We start from the raw sequence: 20,627 nt of genomic DNA, 5'->3' as shown, positions 1-20,627 counted from the left end.
CGTCACACGAAAGCAAATTAGGCACAGCCTCAGTTTTGCCACCAATGTTAGTCACTTGGCATTACAGAAATCAATTTTGGAATTACTTTGCCCTGTTGGCGCGTTGCGTATAGTTACACAATGGAAAGGTAAAATATGTTCGTGTGACAAATTTCTTAAACAGTTGTTCTAACAAGGCAGGAGGAGGAGGAAAAGAGATTAGTACAGTCCAAAATTGTGAGAAATGTCGTGTAGACTAAGCAGAGCTTTCAAAGAAATGCCATTACAAAGAGGAACTGAGACTGACAGAGAGTGGTCTTGAAGGGCATGTAAGGGTTGGTGTAAGGCTAAGTAAACCCTTTTCACAGAGAGAGAGAGAGAGAGAGAGAGAGAGAGAGAGAGAGAGAGAGAGAGAGAGTACAGTCTTAAAGGACGTGTAAAGGGCTGGCGTAGGCTTAGTAGGGTGGGGGTAGCAGCATGCTTAATTCTAAAGGCCTGGCAACAGAGGAACGCAGCTTTATTGCAGGGCTGAGGTATTTGCCTTTCATTAAAGCACTATTTACTATGCGGGGAGAGAACCCTATTTGCTCGTGTTGTTGCCTCCCTTAATAAATAATCATTGGCATCGTCATTGCTTAACTTAACCCTAGCAGCAGCGCCACAATATTATTGCTATCATTGTTGAAAATGGGCAAAAGTAGTTAAGGAGGGAGGCTAGAAGGATATTACCTGGGTAAGCAGGGTTGCTAACAATACGATTCCCATATATGAAAGAGTAGTCAACACACGAAATAGCAATAAATAAACGTAATTCGAGAAACAAAATAAAAACAAACAAACCTAAATATCAATATTTCAGGAGACTCGAAGGAAATATTGTGTCAAGATAAATAAAAAGTTTATTTTCTTGTTGAATGAGACAAGTTACAATTTGATGACGCTAGGCTGGATGACATTTTTAATGGATGCGTTAAGGTACTTCTTGTGTGGTTTTAAATATATATATGTGTGTGTGTGTGTGTGTGTGTGTGTGTGTGTGTGTGTGTGTGTGTGTGTGTGTGTGTGTGTGTGTGTGTGTGTGCACAAGTATTAAGTCATTTTCCGTAAAAAGATGGTTCCAGCAGAAAACGACAAAACTGTTGCAGTATCACCCTTACTTTAAATGGACCTCCACAGAACACCATACTTGTTTAATGCCTCTTCCAAGCCATATAGCCGGACTTTACTAATTCGCCCTTATTGTATATTCATTTAACCAACCTATCCTCCATTTTATCCACATGACAAAAGCATCTCAAAATATTCTCGTTCCATCTTTCACATACAGCAGCATTTTCTATGTATAATACAATCTTTCACTGTCTCAGTTATTCTTAGTTATCGTATACTACACACAATTTATGCTAACATAATAACACTGTTTCTTCCACGTGCGTGCAACAGCCTCAGCAGAATTACATTCCAGCAAAGAACGAATTCGTAAATCAGAGTCACTTTTTCTATCATAGCGTAAAGATCAAAAACCTTAGTGGCAGAGTTTTTTCTTCTGTATCTAAAAATATAAAAACACATTTTTTCACCAGTGTATAAATAATAAAAACGAAGCTAGCCAGGTCGCTTCCTCACCTTGAACAGGAACAAATGAACACACATGCCAATTTCTTACTCATACACGCGGGCGAAAACGCACACATACAAACACAATACACAAACACGCAAAACACAGATGCTCTGTCTCATAGAAAGCCACACGAATAACGAAAATAAAACGAACCAATTTGCGTCCTTGTGTATCGTAGGCTTCGATGACAAAGCTTTGTGGTAGACCTCCATCGAAACCCTCCTCACATTTCACTTGGACGGAGACTTTGGTCTCGTTTAGCACCGAACAATTCTTCACTTTATCCGGAGGACCTGCAGGGGAAGAGCGAGAAAAGTAATTAGATTTCTATGGGGAAACAAGACGTACAGAGAGAGAGAGAGAGAGAGAGAGAGAGAAACACACACACGCAAATGAGGAGAGACAGGAACAGGCAAAGACATACGCCCTTTTTCCCTGACAGACGTTTACTCTAAATTTAAAAAAAAAACAAAATCGAACAATTTTTTCATTATTCATACGTTTGGTATTGAACCAACGATGACCCGCTTGCACTTATACAGATAACTGTGTTTGTGTGAATGTTTGTATGTTTATTTGAACTCCATGGAAGTTGGAACCCCGTGACAGACATCAAAACACAGACAAATTGAATGAAATTTTCGTTTTTACCAATTCCGCCAGGTTTTCCTTCAGGTGCTATATGGGTTAATGGTCAATTTTCGACTGAACGCTCCAGCTTTTCTTATAGGACTCGTGATCAGTTGGAACATCAAAGCCTTGAGAAAGTAAATTTAGATAATTCCTTATTTAACGATACGAGGCGTCAATAATATAATGTAAATTATTATTACTAGTTATAAATGATTGTTATTTGTTGATTAATAATGTCAAGGAATGTTATAGAGGGAATATAAGGATCCGGTTTTGCTATATAAATCATTAGAAGTATTACTGGAACACCTACAACAGACTGTCAGAGTGACAGACGGTCACAGCGTGACAAACCTTCAAACAGCATGCTTCAACCAAACCCTGTGTCATGAACTTAAGTTTTAACAGCAACGTCGTGGGGGTAACTCCGGGAAACTCCTATAATAAAGGTAAGATAAGGTATCTGTGCATGCAACGTCTATACAGTACATGCAGTTTAAACATATTTGTGAGTTTAATCAGGATTTTTGTAGTTTTCTGTAAAATGAATCTATTGAGGCGGCTCTGACTGTACGTCTGCACTTTATGCAGTCCGCACTTTTTCTGTCCGCCCTCAGAATCTCAGATCGTAAAAACCACTGAGGCTAGAGGGTAAAGATTCATGGGCCGCGGCTCCCACATTGGTAATTTTCCGGAAGACTCCATCCGCCATTTTGAAAGATACCAGCTAGCCATTTTTTCATGGGAAACCATTTTGGGGTTTACACGTTAAAAATGGCTAGGAAATCAAAGGGCACCGAAAGAACCTAAAAATACCAGCCTAACGTAACCAAGGGGTGTTGACTGGTTACAATTTTGCCGAATTAGCAATGGGGGATGAGGGACAGGTATTGTCTTACCTTGTAAGTCGTAATTTGATTAATTATTTTACTCTGTTATTACGCATTTGCGAAGGTTATGTTTTAACGTTTTTGTTTTGGTGGGTTTTGCCCAAGAAAAATGTAAATTATAAAGTGGATGGAGTCTTCCGAAAAATAACCCTTACGGCTTTATACCGAGACCCCCCCCAAAAGATAGATCTGTTTTCGGTGTCCTTGATATTATGTCGTAGCGGATGTACAGAAAACTCGATTACGCCAAAGAAACTTCGGCACCTTTTTACTGGTTTATTTTTACCCTCAAAACTACAGTTTAGGTAAGCTGGTTTGAACCTTAGATTCCACCCTAGGTTAGGGAAGTATGAAGGTGGTCATATTAAATGCAATTTTCATATACAGGTCAAGTTAATTTTGAAGGCATTGTCCTTTAGAAAATACCTGTGCATTTGAATGCAAAAGTTTAAACCCTGAAAAAATTATCCAATCGTTTTCCAGGAAACCTCCATCATGCAATCAGACTGCACTCTTCAACCAAACCGTATAGCCCAATTTATAACATTAACTTCGAGAAACTTCTAAAATAAAGGTAAGATAAAGTAACTATTTAAAGGTTCAAATTTTAGATAAAGTTAAAAGTTGAAGGCATTTAAAATAAGCCCTCTTGGGCCTTGTGTTTAGGTTTAGGGGTGACTTCAGGGCTTCTTATGTCACTTAATTTCGGCCATTTTCTTAGGCTGCTTGCATATTCATTTTCTTAGGGTTGCATGCGTTGTCTATATATGCAATTTTATTAGTTATTTTTATGGTTTTGCGAGAAATAGAAGAGTTTGGGTAAGAGCCTATGACACAAGGCTAGCAGCACCTAGCTTGAGAGTTAGTTCAGATGCAGCCATTTGCATATTTCATAGCATAGGATTGCATGAAACATTTAGTTTAGCAATTTTATTAAGGATTTTGTTTATCTTTGATCTCAAAAGTAGAGATTAGGGAAGCTGTCACAACCTTAGCATTCTACCCTAGGTTAGGTATGTATGACGGTGGTCATATTGAATGTAATTCTCATTCAATTGCATAGAATTACATGCAATATCTGTATCTGAAGGAGCCAAATCTTAGGTAATGTAAAAATGTGAAGGTGTTTAGTTGTTTTCATGGTTTTAAATGAAATAAAAGAGCTTAGGTAAGAACCTAGGACCTTAGGCCAGCACCCTAGCTTAGGGGTTAGTTCAAATGCGGCTATTTTCTTTGACCACTTGCTTATTCAGTTGCATAGGATTGCATGCAGCGTCTATGTATGCAATTTCAGTAGTTATTTTCATGGTTTTACACTAAGTAGAAGGGATTTTGGAAGACCCTACGACCTTATGCCAGCTCTCTAGCTCAAGGGTTAGTTCAAATGCAGCCATTTTCTTTGGCCACTTGCGTATTCAGTTGCACAGGATTGCATGCAACATCCGTAAATACAGTTTCAGTAGTTGTTCTCATAGTTTTTCACGGAACAGAAGTTTAGGTAAGAACATGATACCCTAGACCAGCATCCTAGCCTTAGGGGGTTAGTTCAGATGTGGACATTTTCTTAGGTCACTTGCATATTCAATAACATAAAACTGCATGCCACATTTATATTTGCAATTTTAATAAGAGTTTTTATTATTTTTACTCTCTAAACTAGAGTGTAGGTAAGTTGACATGAACCTTAGGCTACCACCATGGGTTTGAAGGTGGTCACATTAAATGCAATTTTCATATTCATTTGCATAGAATGGCATGCAGTATCTGTATTTTAAGGCGCCAAATCTTAAAGTGAAATGTAAAGGCATTCAGTTGAAGCGAAATGTGAAGGCATTTAGTTATCTTCATGGTTTTACACGAAATAGAAAAGTTTAGGTTAGTGCCTAGGACCTTAGGCCAGCACCCTAACTTAGGGGTAAGTTTAAATGCTGCCAGTTACATTTATATTTGTGATTTTAATAAGGATTTTTTTTTTTACCCTGAAAACTAGAGTTTAGGTAGTCTGTCTTGAAGCTTAGATTACCACCCTAGGTTAAGGAAGTATGAAGGTGGTTGTATTAAATGCAGTTTTCATATTCAGTTGCATAAAATTACATACAATATCTGTATTTGGAGGTGCCAAATCTTAGGTAAAGTTAATTGCGAAGGCATTGACTTTTAGAAAATACCTGCACATTTAAATGCAAAAATTAAATTCATTTGCCAACCTTAAGATAACAATGATCCAATTATTTTTCAGAAAATATGCCACCAAAGGATTTGGCCTTTCCTTGGGAGAAAGACTTCAGTAGCCAATGGGCATGGAGAATACAGGGTGGTGGAAACATCAGGTCAGAGGGAGGTCAGACTGGAAGACCAAAGGACATGAGCTGCTGTGTCCAGAGCAGCAGAAGAACTGGAACAGAGGGAGGTGAGTCTCCGACAGGTTAGGGTGATAGTTTCAGGAGCCAGAACTCAAATGGTAACATAGCAAAAAATAATCATAATTGTATCAGGCTGGTAAATACAGAAGTCTGCTAAGTTGAGGCCCATTAAGTTGAGGTGTTATTGTATTGGTTTCTGCGTCTGAGTTTTCTACTGCGCTACTGTGTGTGGTTTATGGTATTCAGGAATAGCTCTCATTGGAATTTCTTGATGTAGGACTTGGGATGTTTGGAGTGGAGTCTTCCCAGCTTGTTGCTTTCAGGGCATTTAGATTTTGAGGTGGCTGCCTTAGGTGAGGCAGGTTTGCTGGTAACAACTGTGGGCCTTCTTTTGTATTTTGTCTTTGGTATTGTTCAGTTGATGGAAAGCTGAATAAAAAAAGGCCTTTATTTCATCAAGGAAATGTTCATTGATGTGTATGTCTCGTGGTCATCTTGCACTTTGTTTTGTACGTAAATAAATGGTTTTCAATCTGACGGCAGTTACAAGTGGCAAAAGGGTGAAGAATAGTTAGTGGCTCTATGACAGAGGATGAAAATTGGGTCTGGAGGAGATGAGATGAGTGGATGTCCTTTTCCGTTAGCCCGAGCTTTGAGCTGTTATTGTGTGGGTTGGCCTTACCCGTCTTCATGATTGGTATGAGAAACAGTAATTGCAGATGGGTAGGGTGTTGGAGATACCAGTCAATTTTATGTTTCGTATTACATTGGAACTGACACTTGTTTCTTGAACACACATTGCCATGGTCAGTTTTGGCATCCAGGCAGATTACTTAATAGATCCACTGTCATCATCCATCTTCCTTTCACAACTCTTACATTTCCAGCATTTGACAGCTAACTTGTACTGTAGTACAGCAGTACAGTATAGCAACTCACTGTAGCATTGAGATCATGTAATGCTGAATACTGAAGAGCACCCGGCAGTCTATACACCTTTATATTGAGGGCCATGTAACCTGACTACAGTACCAGTGAAAGATTTGCTTAAATATGATTCAGGAGTAATTTAATAGCAAGTGTTATTGCTGAAGGTTGTTTATAGGTCTTAGTGGTGGTATACTGCTTGCAATTCTCTGTCACATTAGGTGATGTATGTAGGTATGCTGATAACACACAGCTTAAGGACAAAAGTAAAAAGGTATATGTATTGATGTATTTTGAATAGGAATGGCTACAGAGGAGTAGGGTCCTTCAATTTTAACAGTTTTGAAGCTCACTGGACTGAACTTCAGTATTAGTGTTTGTACTGATTTCATTAATGTGATCAATTTGTTTCTCTTGCTTGTTTTGAGTTTGAATCTATACAGAACCTATTTCCCTTAGGGGGTTAGTGCTGTAGGCATTACTTGAGGTTCTTTGCACCATCCTTTCAGCCCCTAACTGCAACCCTTTCATTCCTTTTACTGTACCTCAGCTCGTATTTTCTTTCTTCGACCTTACTTTCCACCCTCTCCTAACAATTAGCTCATAGTACAACAGTGAGGTTTTCCTCCTGTTACGCCTTTCAAACTTTTTTTACTGTCAGTTTCTGTTTCAGTGCTGAATTACTTTATAGGGTCCCAGTGCATGGCCTTTGGCCTAAATTCTGTTCTCAGAATCTATTAGTACTGTAACTTACCTTGTGAGTTTTGGCTGTCAGTATTTCCAAGTTTGTTAGTGTTAATATAATGCCCTGTTAGCCAGCCTCTCTTTTTATGGCTTCCTTCTCTCTGCAAACACACTTTCAAATTCCTTACCATGATTGCAAACACTCTTTCAAATTCCTTACCAGACAAATCATTCTGTCACTGTTTAATAGAGCCATGTATCCCTTGCCCAGGACTGTATCGTGCAGTTGATCAGTTAATCAGAAGTGTGGTTTGGTATAAGATATACTTAGTTTTAAAAACACCCACTGCTGCTTTTCATGTTGTTGTTATGATAGGTGCAAGATGGTTCTTGTAAATAAGATATCTTAGTGTGTCTTCATTTACAAGATGAATCATTGTGTGGTTTCGATTTGACAGTGCTTGGTAACATTAATGTGCAAACATTTTCAATGGTAATAGTGATAAGATGATGTAAATCCTCCCTGTACCAACTATACAGAATTCAAATATTAATCTCGTTCTGTTTTGCAGGATGAATACGCTGGTCGAAAAATCATGCACCTTCGACTGTCCCCCTCTGGCAATTGTAAATGGCACTGTGTGGAATGCCTTTCTGAGTGTTACTGCTTTGTGATAACATTTAGACACAGGTACGGCTAAGTGCTGCTTATTTCTCCACTTACTTCCTAAAATAGGTTTTTTAGTAGCAGCAGTATGTCCAAGTGAGCCTTACGTCACATCCTCATGGGTATTTTCTGAAATTATTGAAGCCAAGTTCAACCTAGGCTTAGCCCCAAAAACATTTAGGCCTGTTTTCAAACTCCCATACCATTAAAACTAGTATAGCATATTCCTAGTTGCATATTGATGTATCTGGCCTAGGCCTAAGTGACCCTCAGCAAGGACAAATATATGATATCCACGTCCACTTATTGCCTGCTCTGGGGGCAGTAGAGTCTGCTAGCATAAGGCCAGCGTACTCAACGTGTCTTCCACTTCAGTCTAGGCCTATGAGTTTGCCCAGTACTTGTCAGTCTTGTGTATGACAATAATTATTCCCCCAGACATTAGTTGTATGCAAGCAAGTCTACCTAACCCGCAAATTACCCTATACCTGCTCAAGTTGATTTTCCAGCTGTTCACTCTAGCGTACGTCTCTCTTGTTGGCGTCTTCAGATTGCTCGAAAGACTTATGCCGTTAGAAGGCATAAATGTGTATCATACAGGTAGAATTGATCTACTGGTTCCAGATTCATTCATGGAGAACTCATTCTTAATAGGTTCCTTCCACAACCTAGACATCAACCTTAGAATTGAAATCAGTTTCATGGAAAGATGACTTGGAGTTATGGTTTGTTGAAGAATGTTATTGCTACAGTGTAAGAATTAACCGTGGTTTTTGACAGTATCTTGTGCAATGCTTATTCAGCAGCAGTTATTTTTTATGAGACATACTTGGCCCAGTTTTCGTAACTATGTTACACTGCTTTGGGGATGTAAATTCAAGCCCGCATTCACCCTATACTAAGACCAAAATGAAATGAGCTTTCGGGTGGGGCTGTTTGGGTCCTCTAAAAATAAGTTGCATTCACCCTATACTAAAACCAAAATGAAATGAGCTCTCGGATGGGGGTGTTTGGGTCCTCCCCATGTGTGTTTACTCTCCGCATTTCTGTCAAATCTATAACAACAACAAAGAGGACACCATTTCCCCCATCACAGATATCAAATACTGTATCATCTTTTTCGTTACGCAGAATTCTAAGTCAATTACATAGGTTCACTATTGATCAAGTTTTTTTTTACGCAATAACAAGAAACGGAATCAGATTTTCTATCAACATGGCATCTCAGGGTTTGTGTGAAGTTGTTTTGTAAACTTGGCAACAGGGCAGATCTTTAAACACCACGCCAGAGAGGTCTTGACATTTTGGTTTGACTCTAGCACCTCACTTTGTGCTCTGTGGGCATTGCTGAAGATCGTTTGCAGTGTCCCTTTGGCCCCTAGCTGCTGCACCCACTTTTTAGCTTTTTACTTGACCTCCATTCACACTTCCTTTCTTCTGTCTTGCTGTCCAACCACTCCAACTCCCACCTTTCATTTTCTTAAGCTATGAAGCATTGAGTTTGTGGTCTATTATAAAAAAATATCTTTAGTCAAAGATTGTCAGCTTATCTAAACTTTAATATACCAGATATTACTGCAGCAGTTTGAAATGACTGGTTTTACTGACTGAACATTAAAGTATGATTGTTTTTTCAGGTTGTGATGATTAAAAGCTGTTCAAGAAACCAGCAGAGAACTAACAACAGAGGGCACGTCAACTGTGGCAGCAAACATCATCGTAAAAAGTCTTTGTGATGTCGGCCTTCACTTGAATGGGTTTAGACGTGAAATACCTATCATCCACCCTCATCTTTCATGTGGACTTCTTGCCTGAATTCTCGTCTGGTCTGGGCGTTCATCCGTGTCCTTTCCCTTGATTTTGTAGGGTTTTCTTCAGGTCTTCGTGTTTGGTCCTTGTCTACACTTTTTTCTCTGTAACTTCTTCTTTTGTAATATATTCTTTCCAACATATCATGGCCACAAATCCTGGCATTCTGTAGTTACACCTTACACAAACTCTCTCAAATTTTCTTTAGGAGTTCATTCGTCTTAATGTATATTATTATACAGGCCATATAAGTACTGTTTACTGTGCACACATTATTATAAGCATTTACTTTCATTCGTCATTGGTTTATCCGTCTTATTTTTGCTTTGGAGTTCTAGTGTCTCTGGTCATCATTTCACTCTTCCAAAATGTAACAAATCTGCAACCTCTTTATTTGAATCTACTGGTAACACTGTCGTCCATATACATATAGCAACTAGTAGGAGCTTGTCTTTCTTATTTACTGGCTCTCAGCAACCTGCCTTTCTGTGCACCTTCTTAGCTTCTTGTTACAGCTCTGATAAATGGCAAATGTCCCTAGGCTGATGTATGTTGGACATGGATGTTTATTTCAGTTCTTCGGATGCAACTGTGACCTTTTCCCCCCTAAAGTATGAACTTTCCTGGTATTGTCTCTTTATAAAGACTTTCTTCTTTTGTTGACATCTATGATATGTGGCCATTTTGACAGTTATTTTCAGCCAACTTTATTAGGCTTTTCTCCAATACAGCAACACTTACACTTAACAGATCTCAACTGTGGGGTTTCCACACTTATCAGCTATACCATAACATGACTACACTGTTTAAGTGTAAAGAAGCTACAGTATGTGGAATTGCTGTTAAGCTCTAGGATATCAGTGCAGGCTATGATTTAGTCTGTGTTACCTAATAGGAAAAACTAGACCCCCATGGCATCTGTGAAGTCAAGGTGCTATGCATCCTTGTTCCTTTGTGTATTATTGCCATTGCTCTCTTTCAACACTTCTGGTTCTACGTCTAACTTGGTCAGTTATTCGTGACGGTCATCTTCCCAAGGTCACTTTTAACTCTCTTTCTGATAAAGTCTGTATTGGTTACCTTAAATTTATTCAGGTCTTCAAGAAACTTCTTTGGTCATTTTGATATCTTCTTTCACCTTCAGTGTCACCTGTCCAATACTGTATTGGGATAGGTCATCAGTGCACCTCACAGGGTGCACTGTAGGCATTATGTAGGTTCTTTGCAGCATTCCTTCAGCCCCTAGCGACAACCCCTTTCATTTCTTTTACTGTACCTCCATTCATATTCTCTTTCGTCCATTGTACTTTCCACCCTCTCCTAACAATAGATTCACAGTGCAACTGCAAGGTTATCCTCCTGTTCCACCTTTAAAACCTTCTTTACTCTCCATTTCCCTTTCATCTCTGAATGACTTCATAGGACACAGCACTTGGCCTAAACTCTATATTCCATTCCATGTATTGTCATCATCCGTGTATTGTGACTTTTGACACCTCCTTTTGCTTCTCCTTTCAGCCATTTCAAATGGAAATCCTTAACTCTCCCAGGTCTGGTCAACGGGTCCTTTCATAGACCGCAAAGCGTTGCACTCCCTTTGGTCTCCTCTTACCGAGTTGTCCAACTTCTCAAATGTTACCCAGCACCAGTTTTCATTTCTCATTCAGGTTGTCCCTTTGTTCAAACCCTTTGAGTGTCTGGAAGTGCGTTTACATGTGTTGTTAATTTGTTTAATTATGATTTGGAAAGTTTAAAGTAAAGAATTGGAATTTTTGTTGAATTCAAGTCAAATGTAGAGTTGGCATCTAACGAGACATTGAAAAGGTTAGAGTTTATCATTTAATTATCGCAGTGGTTCCCAACCTCTGTGTAGAGAAGAACTGCTGATTATATATGCAAAATAGAATGCTGATTTAATTGTTCCACTGCTGTGTTAGTAATGATTTTTGAAGATTGTATAAATTCACAGTGTTGAAAGTTACTTTCTGTTTTGTGTTGTGTCATATTTGATATGAAGGTTCACAGGTACTGTACAAATGTTTTTAAGTATTTCTGTAGGTTTGACAAAGTGTTTCACTAACAGAAGGTTGATAGGAGTTTCTAAAATATCTGTGATATCACTGTTCTATTGCTGTTGCATTAGTGAGTATTTTTGGAGATTGTTTAAATTCACCATTTTGAGAATTACTTTGTTTGTGATGTGTCGTATTTGATATGAAGGTTTACAGTTACACATGTTTTTATTTTAAAAATTTCTGTAGGTTTGACAAATTTTTTGTTTTGATGGATTGTTCATAAAATTTTCCCAAATACCTGTGTGTGTATATAACTGAGAATAGAGTAAGAATTCAAAAGACAATTTCTATTCAGTCTGTTAAACTGCTTAAGCTCCTAGGTTATGGAAAAATGATTTCTGTAGAAATGTATATAGAATCTACTAGTCACTTCTTATCAGGTATATATGTAATGTAATTACAGGGCCCTCTGAATTTCTGGAATTTTCATACTTTTAAATACACCTGCCACTACAAAGCTGTAGGTCCAGATGCAAGAATATGGAGTAATGTGAAGGACTTAAAGAATGACTGTTCCAGTGAATCCGAATATAAAACTATAGGGCTAACATGATCTCATCCATGTGAATTTGTAACAAAAGTGGAGTGTTTAAACATTTTTTCTGTCCAAGCATGCTTAATGTAACGAGTGCTGTTTTCAAGAAACAGAAGCTTTGTAACTGATGTATGTGAATCCTCCATTCAGACGGTGTTTTCATAATAATACTGTAGTTGTACTTTGGCCTTTGCAAGCTTGAACTACGTGCCAGAATGAGTCTGTAAATATGAAGAATTGAATCGTTGCAGTACTGCACTTTGTTGTATTATTTTGGGCTGCTTATAAAATATTATGAATTCAAGAGTCAGTGATTCACACTGTTATATGTGCTTTGTAAAATTTATTCCACTTAACACAACAACGTTTTGTAACAGGTCAGAATTCGTGAGGTTGATATAATAAAATAATGGTCCTTTGATTAAGAACTTTTAATTATCTTTGTGACTTGGGACTGGAAAGACTGATATATTTCAGTTACTTTTTGGACTTTGTAAATCTTTTGCACCTTCAATAAATAACTGCATTCTAAAGTGTGTTTTGAATGCTACTTTTGACATGTGGTGCACTGTAGGCATTACTGAAGGGTGTTTGCAACATCCCTTCGATACCTAGCTGCAACCCACTTTCCAGCCTTTTATACTTTGCATCCACCTTCCCTCGTTCAGTCTTGCTGTCCAACCTCTCTGACTATATTTCTAAGTGCAAGTGTGGGTTTTTTTCCTCCCACTTCCTCCTTTAGATCCCTGTACTTCATAGCTTTATCTTGCTGTCCAACCACTCCAACTCCCTTTTAAGCACTGAATGGCCAAAAGTACTCCAGTACAGTGTTTGGCTGAAACTGAATTACTGCCTATTATTATTATTATTCAGAAGATGAAGAACCCTATTCATATAGAGCAAGCCCAACGAAGGAGCCATTTACTTGAAATTCAAGAAGCTTGCAAAGAATATGGTGCTCATTAGCAAGTAAGAAGTTAATGGGAAATGCAGAAAGAAGACATCTCACTTAGTCAAAAGAAAAATTAAAATTGATAATGTATTAGAAAGCAAGAAGAATAATCGGGTAGTAATGCATTGCATCTTTGCCCGAACTTTTGAAGTTTCAATTGCCAGACCACCTCTGGGAGACTATTCCACAGTCCACCGGTGTGAGGAACAAAGGACCTCTGGAACTGAGACGTTCAACAGCAAGGAACACTTGCCTGGAAGATATTGGCACAAATAAGGTAGGTATGGAGTTTGGCAGAATACATAATGAAGCAGTGACAAGGAATCTTGCATTTAAGGTTTGATTTGCAGAGCAAACTTGCAATGCAATAGCTGAAAGTAAAGAAAAAATTCGGAAATATACTTCTCAAAGATTGAGTAGAAATATATTTATGAAAAAAAACATTAATAAAATGTCACAATCTAGTTAACATAATCTGAAGCCTACAAATTAATTGCCTAGTCAAGTTTAAATGGTTTTCTCAAGCCACAAATTTTTGGTTTGAGTTCAGTTCGACTAACTGAAGTTTCTCTCTCTCTCTCTCTCTCTCTCTCTCTCTCTCTCTCTCTCTCTCTCTCTCTCTCTCTCTCTCTCTCTCTCAGTGCTGGCTCAGGTTGTGACAAGCGAAAGGATGTTAAACAAATGGGTTAATAAACAATAAAACATTTGGAAAAGGATTAAATGTTATAGGCTTTTCACATAGGTAAGATGAATCTTGCTATATCAGAGTGTACTGTAGCTGTAAATGAAAATAATCTTATTTCATTGAAAATAAATTCCTTTTTAAATATATAAAATAAAAACAACGGAAATCGTCTTTTGTCTCCCCTAAAAACATTTAAAAAAAACGAAAATACAAGAGGCACCTTTTTCCAAACAGCACTTGTGGTCACACTGAAAAAATTCGTCCGCAGAGACCCACTACTATAGTAAACATAAACTATAGCCAATCAGAGGTGGTGTTGATGACGTAATTGACAGCCAATCAGGTACGAGAACTTTCCCGCCCAGAATTTCACTCGGTCAGAGGAACCCTCCGATTTATGGTGTGCTGTTGAAAAAGTCGCCTTAAAATTGTGCTTTTGTATTTTCGTTTTTTTAATGTTTTTAGGGAAGACAGGGGGTTCCTCTGGCCGAGTGAACCTATAAATAATAATAATGCTTTATTTTATTTAAAATTAATCCCTTTTTAAATATATATAATAAAAAAACTGAAATCGTTGTGTCTCCCCTAAAAACATTTAAAAACGAAAATACGAAAGAGCACTTTGAGGCACCTTTTTCAACAGCACTGGCTGAGTGAACCTGTAAATATAATAATAATAATAAAAATGCCTTACTTTATTTAAAATGAATTCCTTTTTAGATATACATGATAAAAAACAACTTAAATCGTCATTTGTCTCCCATAAAAACATTAAAAAATCGAAAATACAAAACAGCAATTTTGAGGCGACTTTTTCAACAGCACTCCATAAATCGGAGGGTTCCTCTGACCGAGTGAAATTCTAGGCGGGAAAGTTCTCGTGCCTGATTGGCTGTCGATTACGTCATCAACACCACCTCCGATTGGCTATAGTTTGTTTACTATAGTAGTGGGTCTCTGCAGACGAATTTTTTCAGTGTGGCCACAAGTCAAAATAGGAACGTGCAGATAATATCTTTTGTATGTCTTTTGTACTGCAGTATTATAGATAAAAGTTTAAAAATATTTTTTAATTTATTAAATAAGCTTTTTATTAATCTATGATATTAATTTATAATGGGGGTTTTAATGTTAAAAGAACATAGATTCGTCTATGGCTTTTCTACCAGACGACGTTGTTCGCAGTATATCCAAACAGAGAGAAAAGCTACCCAGAATACTTTTTTTCTTTTTGTGTCATCCTTTAAATAATTCTGATGGGTAATATTTTAAGATATTTATTTAAGAAATAATTAAAACATTAAAATAATACAAGAAGCTATTTTGAAATATATCAAGTATAATAAATGTAAGGTGATTTCCAGTTCAGTTTTGGTTCATTGTCAATAGAAAAGTTGCCTTTTAATTATTTTTAAAATTCTTTTTTTTTTTTTAGATTGGAAATGTATCAAAAATCAGTTTCTTCGTCTTGCAATATTTATGTGTATATTAATGAATATTCATCTAAAGAATTGTCATGTAAATCGTTGAAATTACTGATTTATCAAACGTAAATGACGATAAATTTGAGTGAAAGTTGCCCGCTTCTGCCTTTTTTTTTTGCAGTGAAGCAGACGACAATTTAGCAGTTTTTCACTCTCCTGACTCCGTGTATTTCTGGGTCTTCGTCTACTTTTATCAGTCCTTCTTCCCATGCACTCCTTAGCCATTCGTCTTGACTGGTTTTCAGATATTGCCCCAGTGCTCTGCTCTCGATGTTGACGCAGTCTTCTGTGCTTAGTAGCTCTCTCCCCCCTTCCTTTCGTGTTATGTATAGTCTGTCCGTATTTGCTCTTGGGTGCAGTGCTTTGTGTATTGTCATGTGTTTTCTAGTTTTCTGGTCTATGCTGCGGAGTTCAGCCTTCGTCCACTCCACTATTCCTTGCGCTGTACCTGATTACTGGTACTGTAAATGTGTTTATGGCTTTTGTCATGTTTCTGGCGTTGAGTTTTGACTTGAGTATCGCCTTAACGCAGGAGTAGTTAATGCGATGCTCAAGTCAAACTCAACGCCAGAAACATGACGAAAACCATAAACACATGTACAATACCAGTAATCAGATACAGCGCAGGAGTAGTGGAGTGGACGAAGGCTGAAACACATGACAATACACAAAGCACTACACCCAAGAGCAAATACAGACAGACTATACATAACACATAAGGAAGGTGAGAGACGGTTACTAAGCACAGAGGACTGCGTCAACATCGAGAGCAGAGCACTGGGGCAGTATCTGAAGACCAGTGAAGACGAGTGGCTAAGGAGTGCATGGGAAGAAGGACTGCTAAAAGCAGACGAAGGGCCCAAAAATATAAAGAGACAGGAGAGTGAAAAACAGAACGGAGGAATGGCACAACAAACCAATGCATGGACAGTACATGAGACAGACAAAAGAATTGGCCAGCCATGAAACATGGCAATGGCTATAGAGGTGAGAACTCATGAAGGAAACACAAGGAATGCTAACAGCGGCACAAGATCAGGCCCTAAGAACCAGATATGTCCAAAGAACAATAAATGGAAATAATATCTCATCCATATGCAGGAAGTGCAATATGAAAGATGAGACCATAAACAACATAACAAGTCAATGTCCGGCGCTTGCACAGAAATGGTACAAAGACAGGCATGATTGAGTTGCAAAAGCCCTCCACTGGAGCCTGTGCAAGAAAAACCAGCTAGCTTGCAGTAATAAGTGGTACGAACACCAACCTGAGGGAGTGATAGAAAACGATCAGGCAAAGATCCTCTGGGACTATGGTATCAGAACAGATAGGGTGATACATGTCAATAGACCAGACGTGGCATTGACTGACAAAATCAAGAAGAAAGCATCACTCATTGATGTCTTCCTTCCTCTCCCCCTATCCCTTCTTTCTCCTCTCCCCTCACCCTATCACTTCTACCTCACCTTCCCTCCACTTCTCCCTTCCATCCCCATCCCTTGCCCTTCCCCTCCATTTCCCCTCCCCTCCCTCCTCCCTTTTCCCTCCCCCTCCCTCTTCCCTCCCCTACCCAAAGACTGTCATTCAGAGTTTTCCCGGGCATTGCCAGGTTGGTCAGCTATATATATATATACATATACTGTATATGTGTGTTGTTTTTCCGTGTGTACTTATACTGTCAAAAATTGTGATAATATAAAAGTGGCATACGTTACGGACAATATATACATACCAGCCATAGGTCCGAAGAACACAATTTTCTTATTAAATGGAACAATCAGTGACAGAATCTTGCCCCATTTTGGAAAAGGTCAAGCCTAAACTTGTAGTTTATTTCCATATAGAGCATTTATATATATTATATACATATATATATATATATACATATATATATATATATATATATATATATATATATATATATATATATATATATATATATATATATATATAATATAAATAAAATATGTACTGTATTGTTAACAAGCAATCTCTTACCTGCAGGAAATATTCTGAACACACATGGGTCGTGCTGTTTCCCGACCTTGTTTTTGGCCCAGCAGAGCAAGAACCCATAGTCCATCTGCGTAATGGGAGTGTAGGTCAACTGGAGAAGGAAAAGAACAGGGTAATCGAATTGCCTTCAGAGGAATAAATCACATATTTTCGTTTAGCTTCTCCCGTTTTTTAATGAAAACCCCCTGTCTATTAATTATTTTAGAACAGAAATGGACTTGATTAATTATCTTAAAACTGAAATGGACTTGGACTTAATTATCTTAAAACTGAAATGGACTTAATTAATTATCTAAAAACTGAAATGGACTTAATTATCTTAAAACTGAAATGGACGTAATTAATTATATTAAAACTGAAATGGACATGGACTTAATTATCTTAAAACTGAAATGGATGTAATTAATTATCTTAAAACTGAAATGGACGTAATTAATTATCTTAAAACTGAAATGGACTTAATTAATTATCTAAAAACTGAAATGGACTTAATTATCTTAAAACTGAAATGGACTTAATTAATTATCTAAAAACTGAAATGGACTTAATTATCTTAAAACTGAAATGCACTTGGATTTAATTAATTATCTTAACACTGAAATGGACTTAATTAATTATCTAAATGAAATGGACTTAATTATCTTAAAACTGAAATGGACTTAATTAATTATCGTAAAACTGAAATGGACTTATCTTAAAATTGAAATGGACTTAATTATCTTAAAACTGAATTGGACTTATCTTAAAACTGAAATGGACTTCATTAACTATCTTAAAACTGAAATGGACTTATCTTGCTCCATTTGCCACATAACTGACGAATGTTTGTAACTGCTAAGTACACAAAATACCTTTCGACAGATTTTAAATTTCACTTCGATTTCCAGCTCAACAAAACCCTCTTTGTATCAGTTACCTCGAAAAAACTTAATCATATTTGATTATGATGTTGATGATGTCTTTCTATAAATCTCAAGTAAACAGTGCTCCTCCCTTCGATTACAGTAAACAATTAAAACTGTTTCATCCTCATTTATAAATCTTAAGAGAGCACTTGTGAATTATTAGCAGAATTAACAAGAAACGTTTTTCGGTAAATAAGTTAAATATTAAGAAAAACAGGGAACGAATTTTTATTTCGTGAGAGAAATACCTTGCTTTACCCTGATGGACGTTTAGTGTAGCATAATATTTTGCCAATTCCACCAATAGCTTAGGCGTGTGGCGCAATAGTGGTTGGCAAGCGTGGTATACTTGGTATAAGAATATCATTCAAATAAACAGATATTTTCTGTGCTTCCATCACCTTATAATGTAGTCGTCTTCATACCTTATTGAGAACTGCTGTTCGTGCATAAATCTCTCTCTCTCTCTCTCTCTCTCTCTCTCTCTCTCTCTCTCTCTCTCTCTCTCTCTCTCTCTCAGCTGTCTACGTATGTCCTAATTTTCACTGTCATGGTCTTCTCTCTCTCTCTCTCTCTCTCTCTCTCTCTAAATGCGACGAATTCCCTTCCCATTTCTACAGGACTCTGAATTTTCTCACGACAGCTGTTGGGTCAACAGAGAAAGTCAACACACAGCAATCACTTTGGGCCTCGCTGATTTCATCTGACAGCTTCCACTGTAAGCCAACACAGGCGCTATAAGCCCGTAGACGCTGCAATCCGTAATCCTACCGACTATGCTCCATAAATCCTTAATGTGTTCCCTCCTCCCACCTCCAACGCGAACCTACTTGCCTGTGCTGTCTTCAGCCATCCACGCTTCGGTCGTTTATCACCCCTTCCCTGTTCCCCATACCTTTTCTTACATCTCTTTATCTCTTTTGTCACACAATCGCCTCATCCCCGACATCCTTCCCTCCCACCCTTCTGACTAATTTATTACGCACTCGCCTATTCCTGTCATGGTCCTTCCCATCCTTTCCGTGTTTGTTGATCGCCCATTCGTTTCCTCCCGTCATCCTTCCCTGCCCTACTCTGCCCTAATCCTTATTAAAATGTCGTACCCTCCAAGCTTTCCTGTGAGAGTTTTATTAGCTCTTATCACCATTTCGCCTCTTATACGGGTAAAGTTTCTTTCCATCCCATTGTTTTGTTTGTACACATTCGTTGGTAGAATTTATTACTACCATATTCTTTCACATCTCCATTGCTTCTTTATTATCTGTTCCTTTCCACGTATCATCTTTCCTTTCCACAAATGTCTCCAGTCTTCAGAAAATTAACGCATGGCTCTAAGATGCGAGTGTTTGAGACGTTTCTATCACTTTCTACTCCCTCTAATATCCAGCCATCCTTCGTATTTCACATTCACCAATTCATTCCATCCATCCATTCCTCCGTACCCTATGCAAGAACCGCCGGTTGTAATCTTACCACGCTCTGCGTATGATTATTAGTGATGTGCGCCTCTGCTATCTCCGTGATGTCAGCCGAGTTATTGAACACCCACTGGAAGGAGACCTGCGAAGGATGAGCCTCGACTTGGCACGAGACGTGCACCATTTCGTGGGTTGCAATCCCGTACACCCAGCGTTGACCCGATTTGCATTGGGGCGAGACTGCGGAGAAGAAGAAAAATGGTCTTTAGGATTATATTCTGTGCTATGTCTGAAAATATTTCAGAACTGAGCAAGAAAACAAATGGTCTTTAGGATTATATTCTGTTATGTCTGAAAATTTTTCAGAGCTAAGCTACTCTGTCAAAAGAAGTCACCTGCCTGAAACGCTTTGATCAGAAGAAAGAAATTGCAAAGTACAAAAAACTTTAAAACACATGCACCTGGAATTCACGCACGCACACACACATACATATATATAAATTATCAAGCCATTTCCCCTGACAGGAGGAAACACAACCGCCACTACTAAATTCCTACTTTAAAGTGCCGAATTATGAATGAACCCGCCCTGCAGAATACATCACAGCATTGGCCATTTCTTCTGTCTGCGCAGAGTACTCATCATCAATGCAATGTGCCGTCCTAGAGCAATGCATTATTCCCATCTATCTTTCACCCACTGTCTGGCTTCTTCAATATTGCAATATTATGGCCTTTCCTTTCCTATATCTTTTTCACATTATCTTTTCTGCACCGTCTAGTTCTGTCTTTCATTCACAGCCGTAACATCTCTGAATGATGAACTTTTCATGAACCTAACATATCTATTCTTTCCAACCCACCTCAAAACAGTATGATCCTTTTTCACTTTTACTTATTCTCATGTTCCTCCGCGTTTCACTTCTTTTTGCGCCCAGTATACAGAGCAAATAATATTTTTCGCAAGTTTCAGCTTGTTTCAC

The 20,627-nt window shown here is 38.0% G+C and overlaps 1 protein-coding gene and 1 long non-coding RNA gene across 4 annotated transcripts in view; one reads left to right on the top strand and one right to left on the bottom strand.

Annotated features, from left to right (window-relative positions):
* Positions 1-20,627, bottom strand: part of LOC136829259 (nephrin-like) — a 540,754-nt gene that overhangs the window by 10,350 nt on the left and 509,777 nt on the right. For both annotated transcript variants that reach the window (XM_067087602.1, XM_067087601.1), the window contains 3 exons: positions 19,700-19,884; positions 17,304-17,412; positions 1,754-1,893 (listed from right to left, as the gene is read on the bottom strand). In XM_067087602.1, the coding sequence (XP_066943703.1) occupies positions 1,754-1,893; positions 17,304-17,412; positions 19,700-19,884 (434 nt within the window). The remainder of the gene's footprint in view (positions 1-1,753; positions 1,894-17,303; positions 17,413-19,699; positions 19,885-20,627) is intronic.
* LOC136829257 (uncharacterized) lies at positions 2,545-12,604 on the top strand. 2 transcript variants are annotated; one of them, XR_010850337.1, is made up of 5 exons: positions 2,545-2,682; positions 3,607-3,697; positions 5,363-5,533; positions 7,670-7,788; positions 9,402-12,604. It is a non-coding gene; the product is annotated as an uncharacterized lncRNA (long non-coding RNA). The 2 variants fall into 2 exon arrangements; XR_010850338.1 differs by lacking the exon at positions 7,670-7,788.

The sequence above is a fragment of the Macrobrachium rosenbergii genome, chromosome 44 (assembly GCF_040412425.1).
Source record: "Macrobrachium rosenbergii isolate ZJJX-2024 chromosome 44, ASM4041242v1, whole genome shotgun sequence".
Lineage (NCBI taxonomy): Eukaryota > Metazoa > Arthropoda > Malacostraca > Decapoda > Palaemonidae > Macrobrachium > Macrobrachium rosenbergii.
Note: the sequence above shows the minus strand (reverse complement) of the source record. Positions and strands in the feature narration are given on the sequence as shown.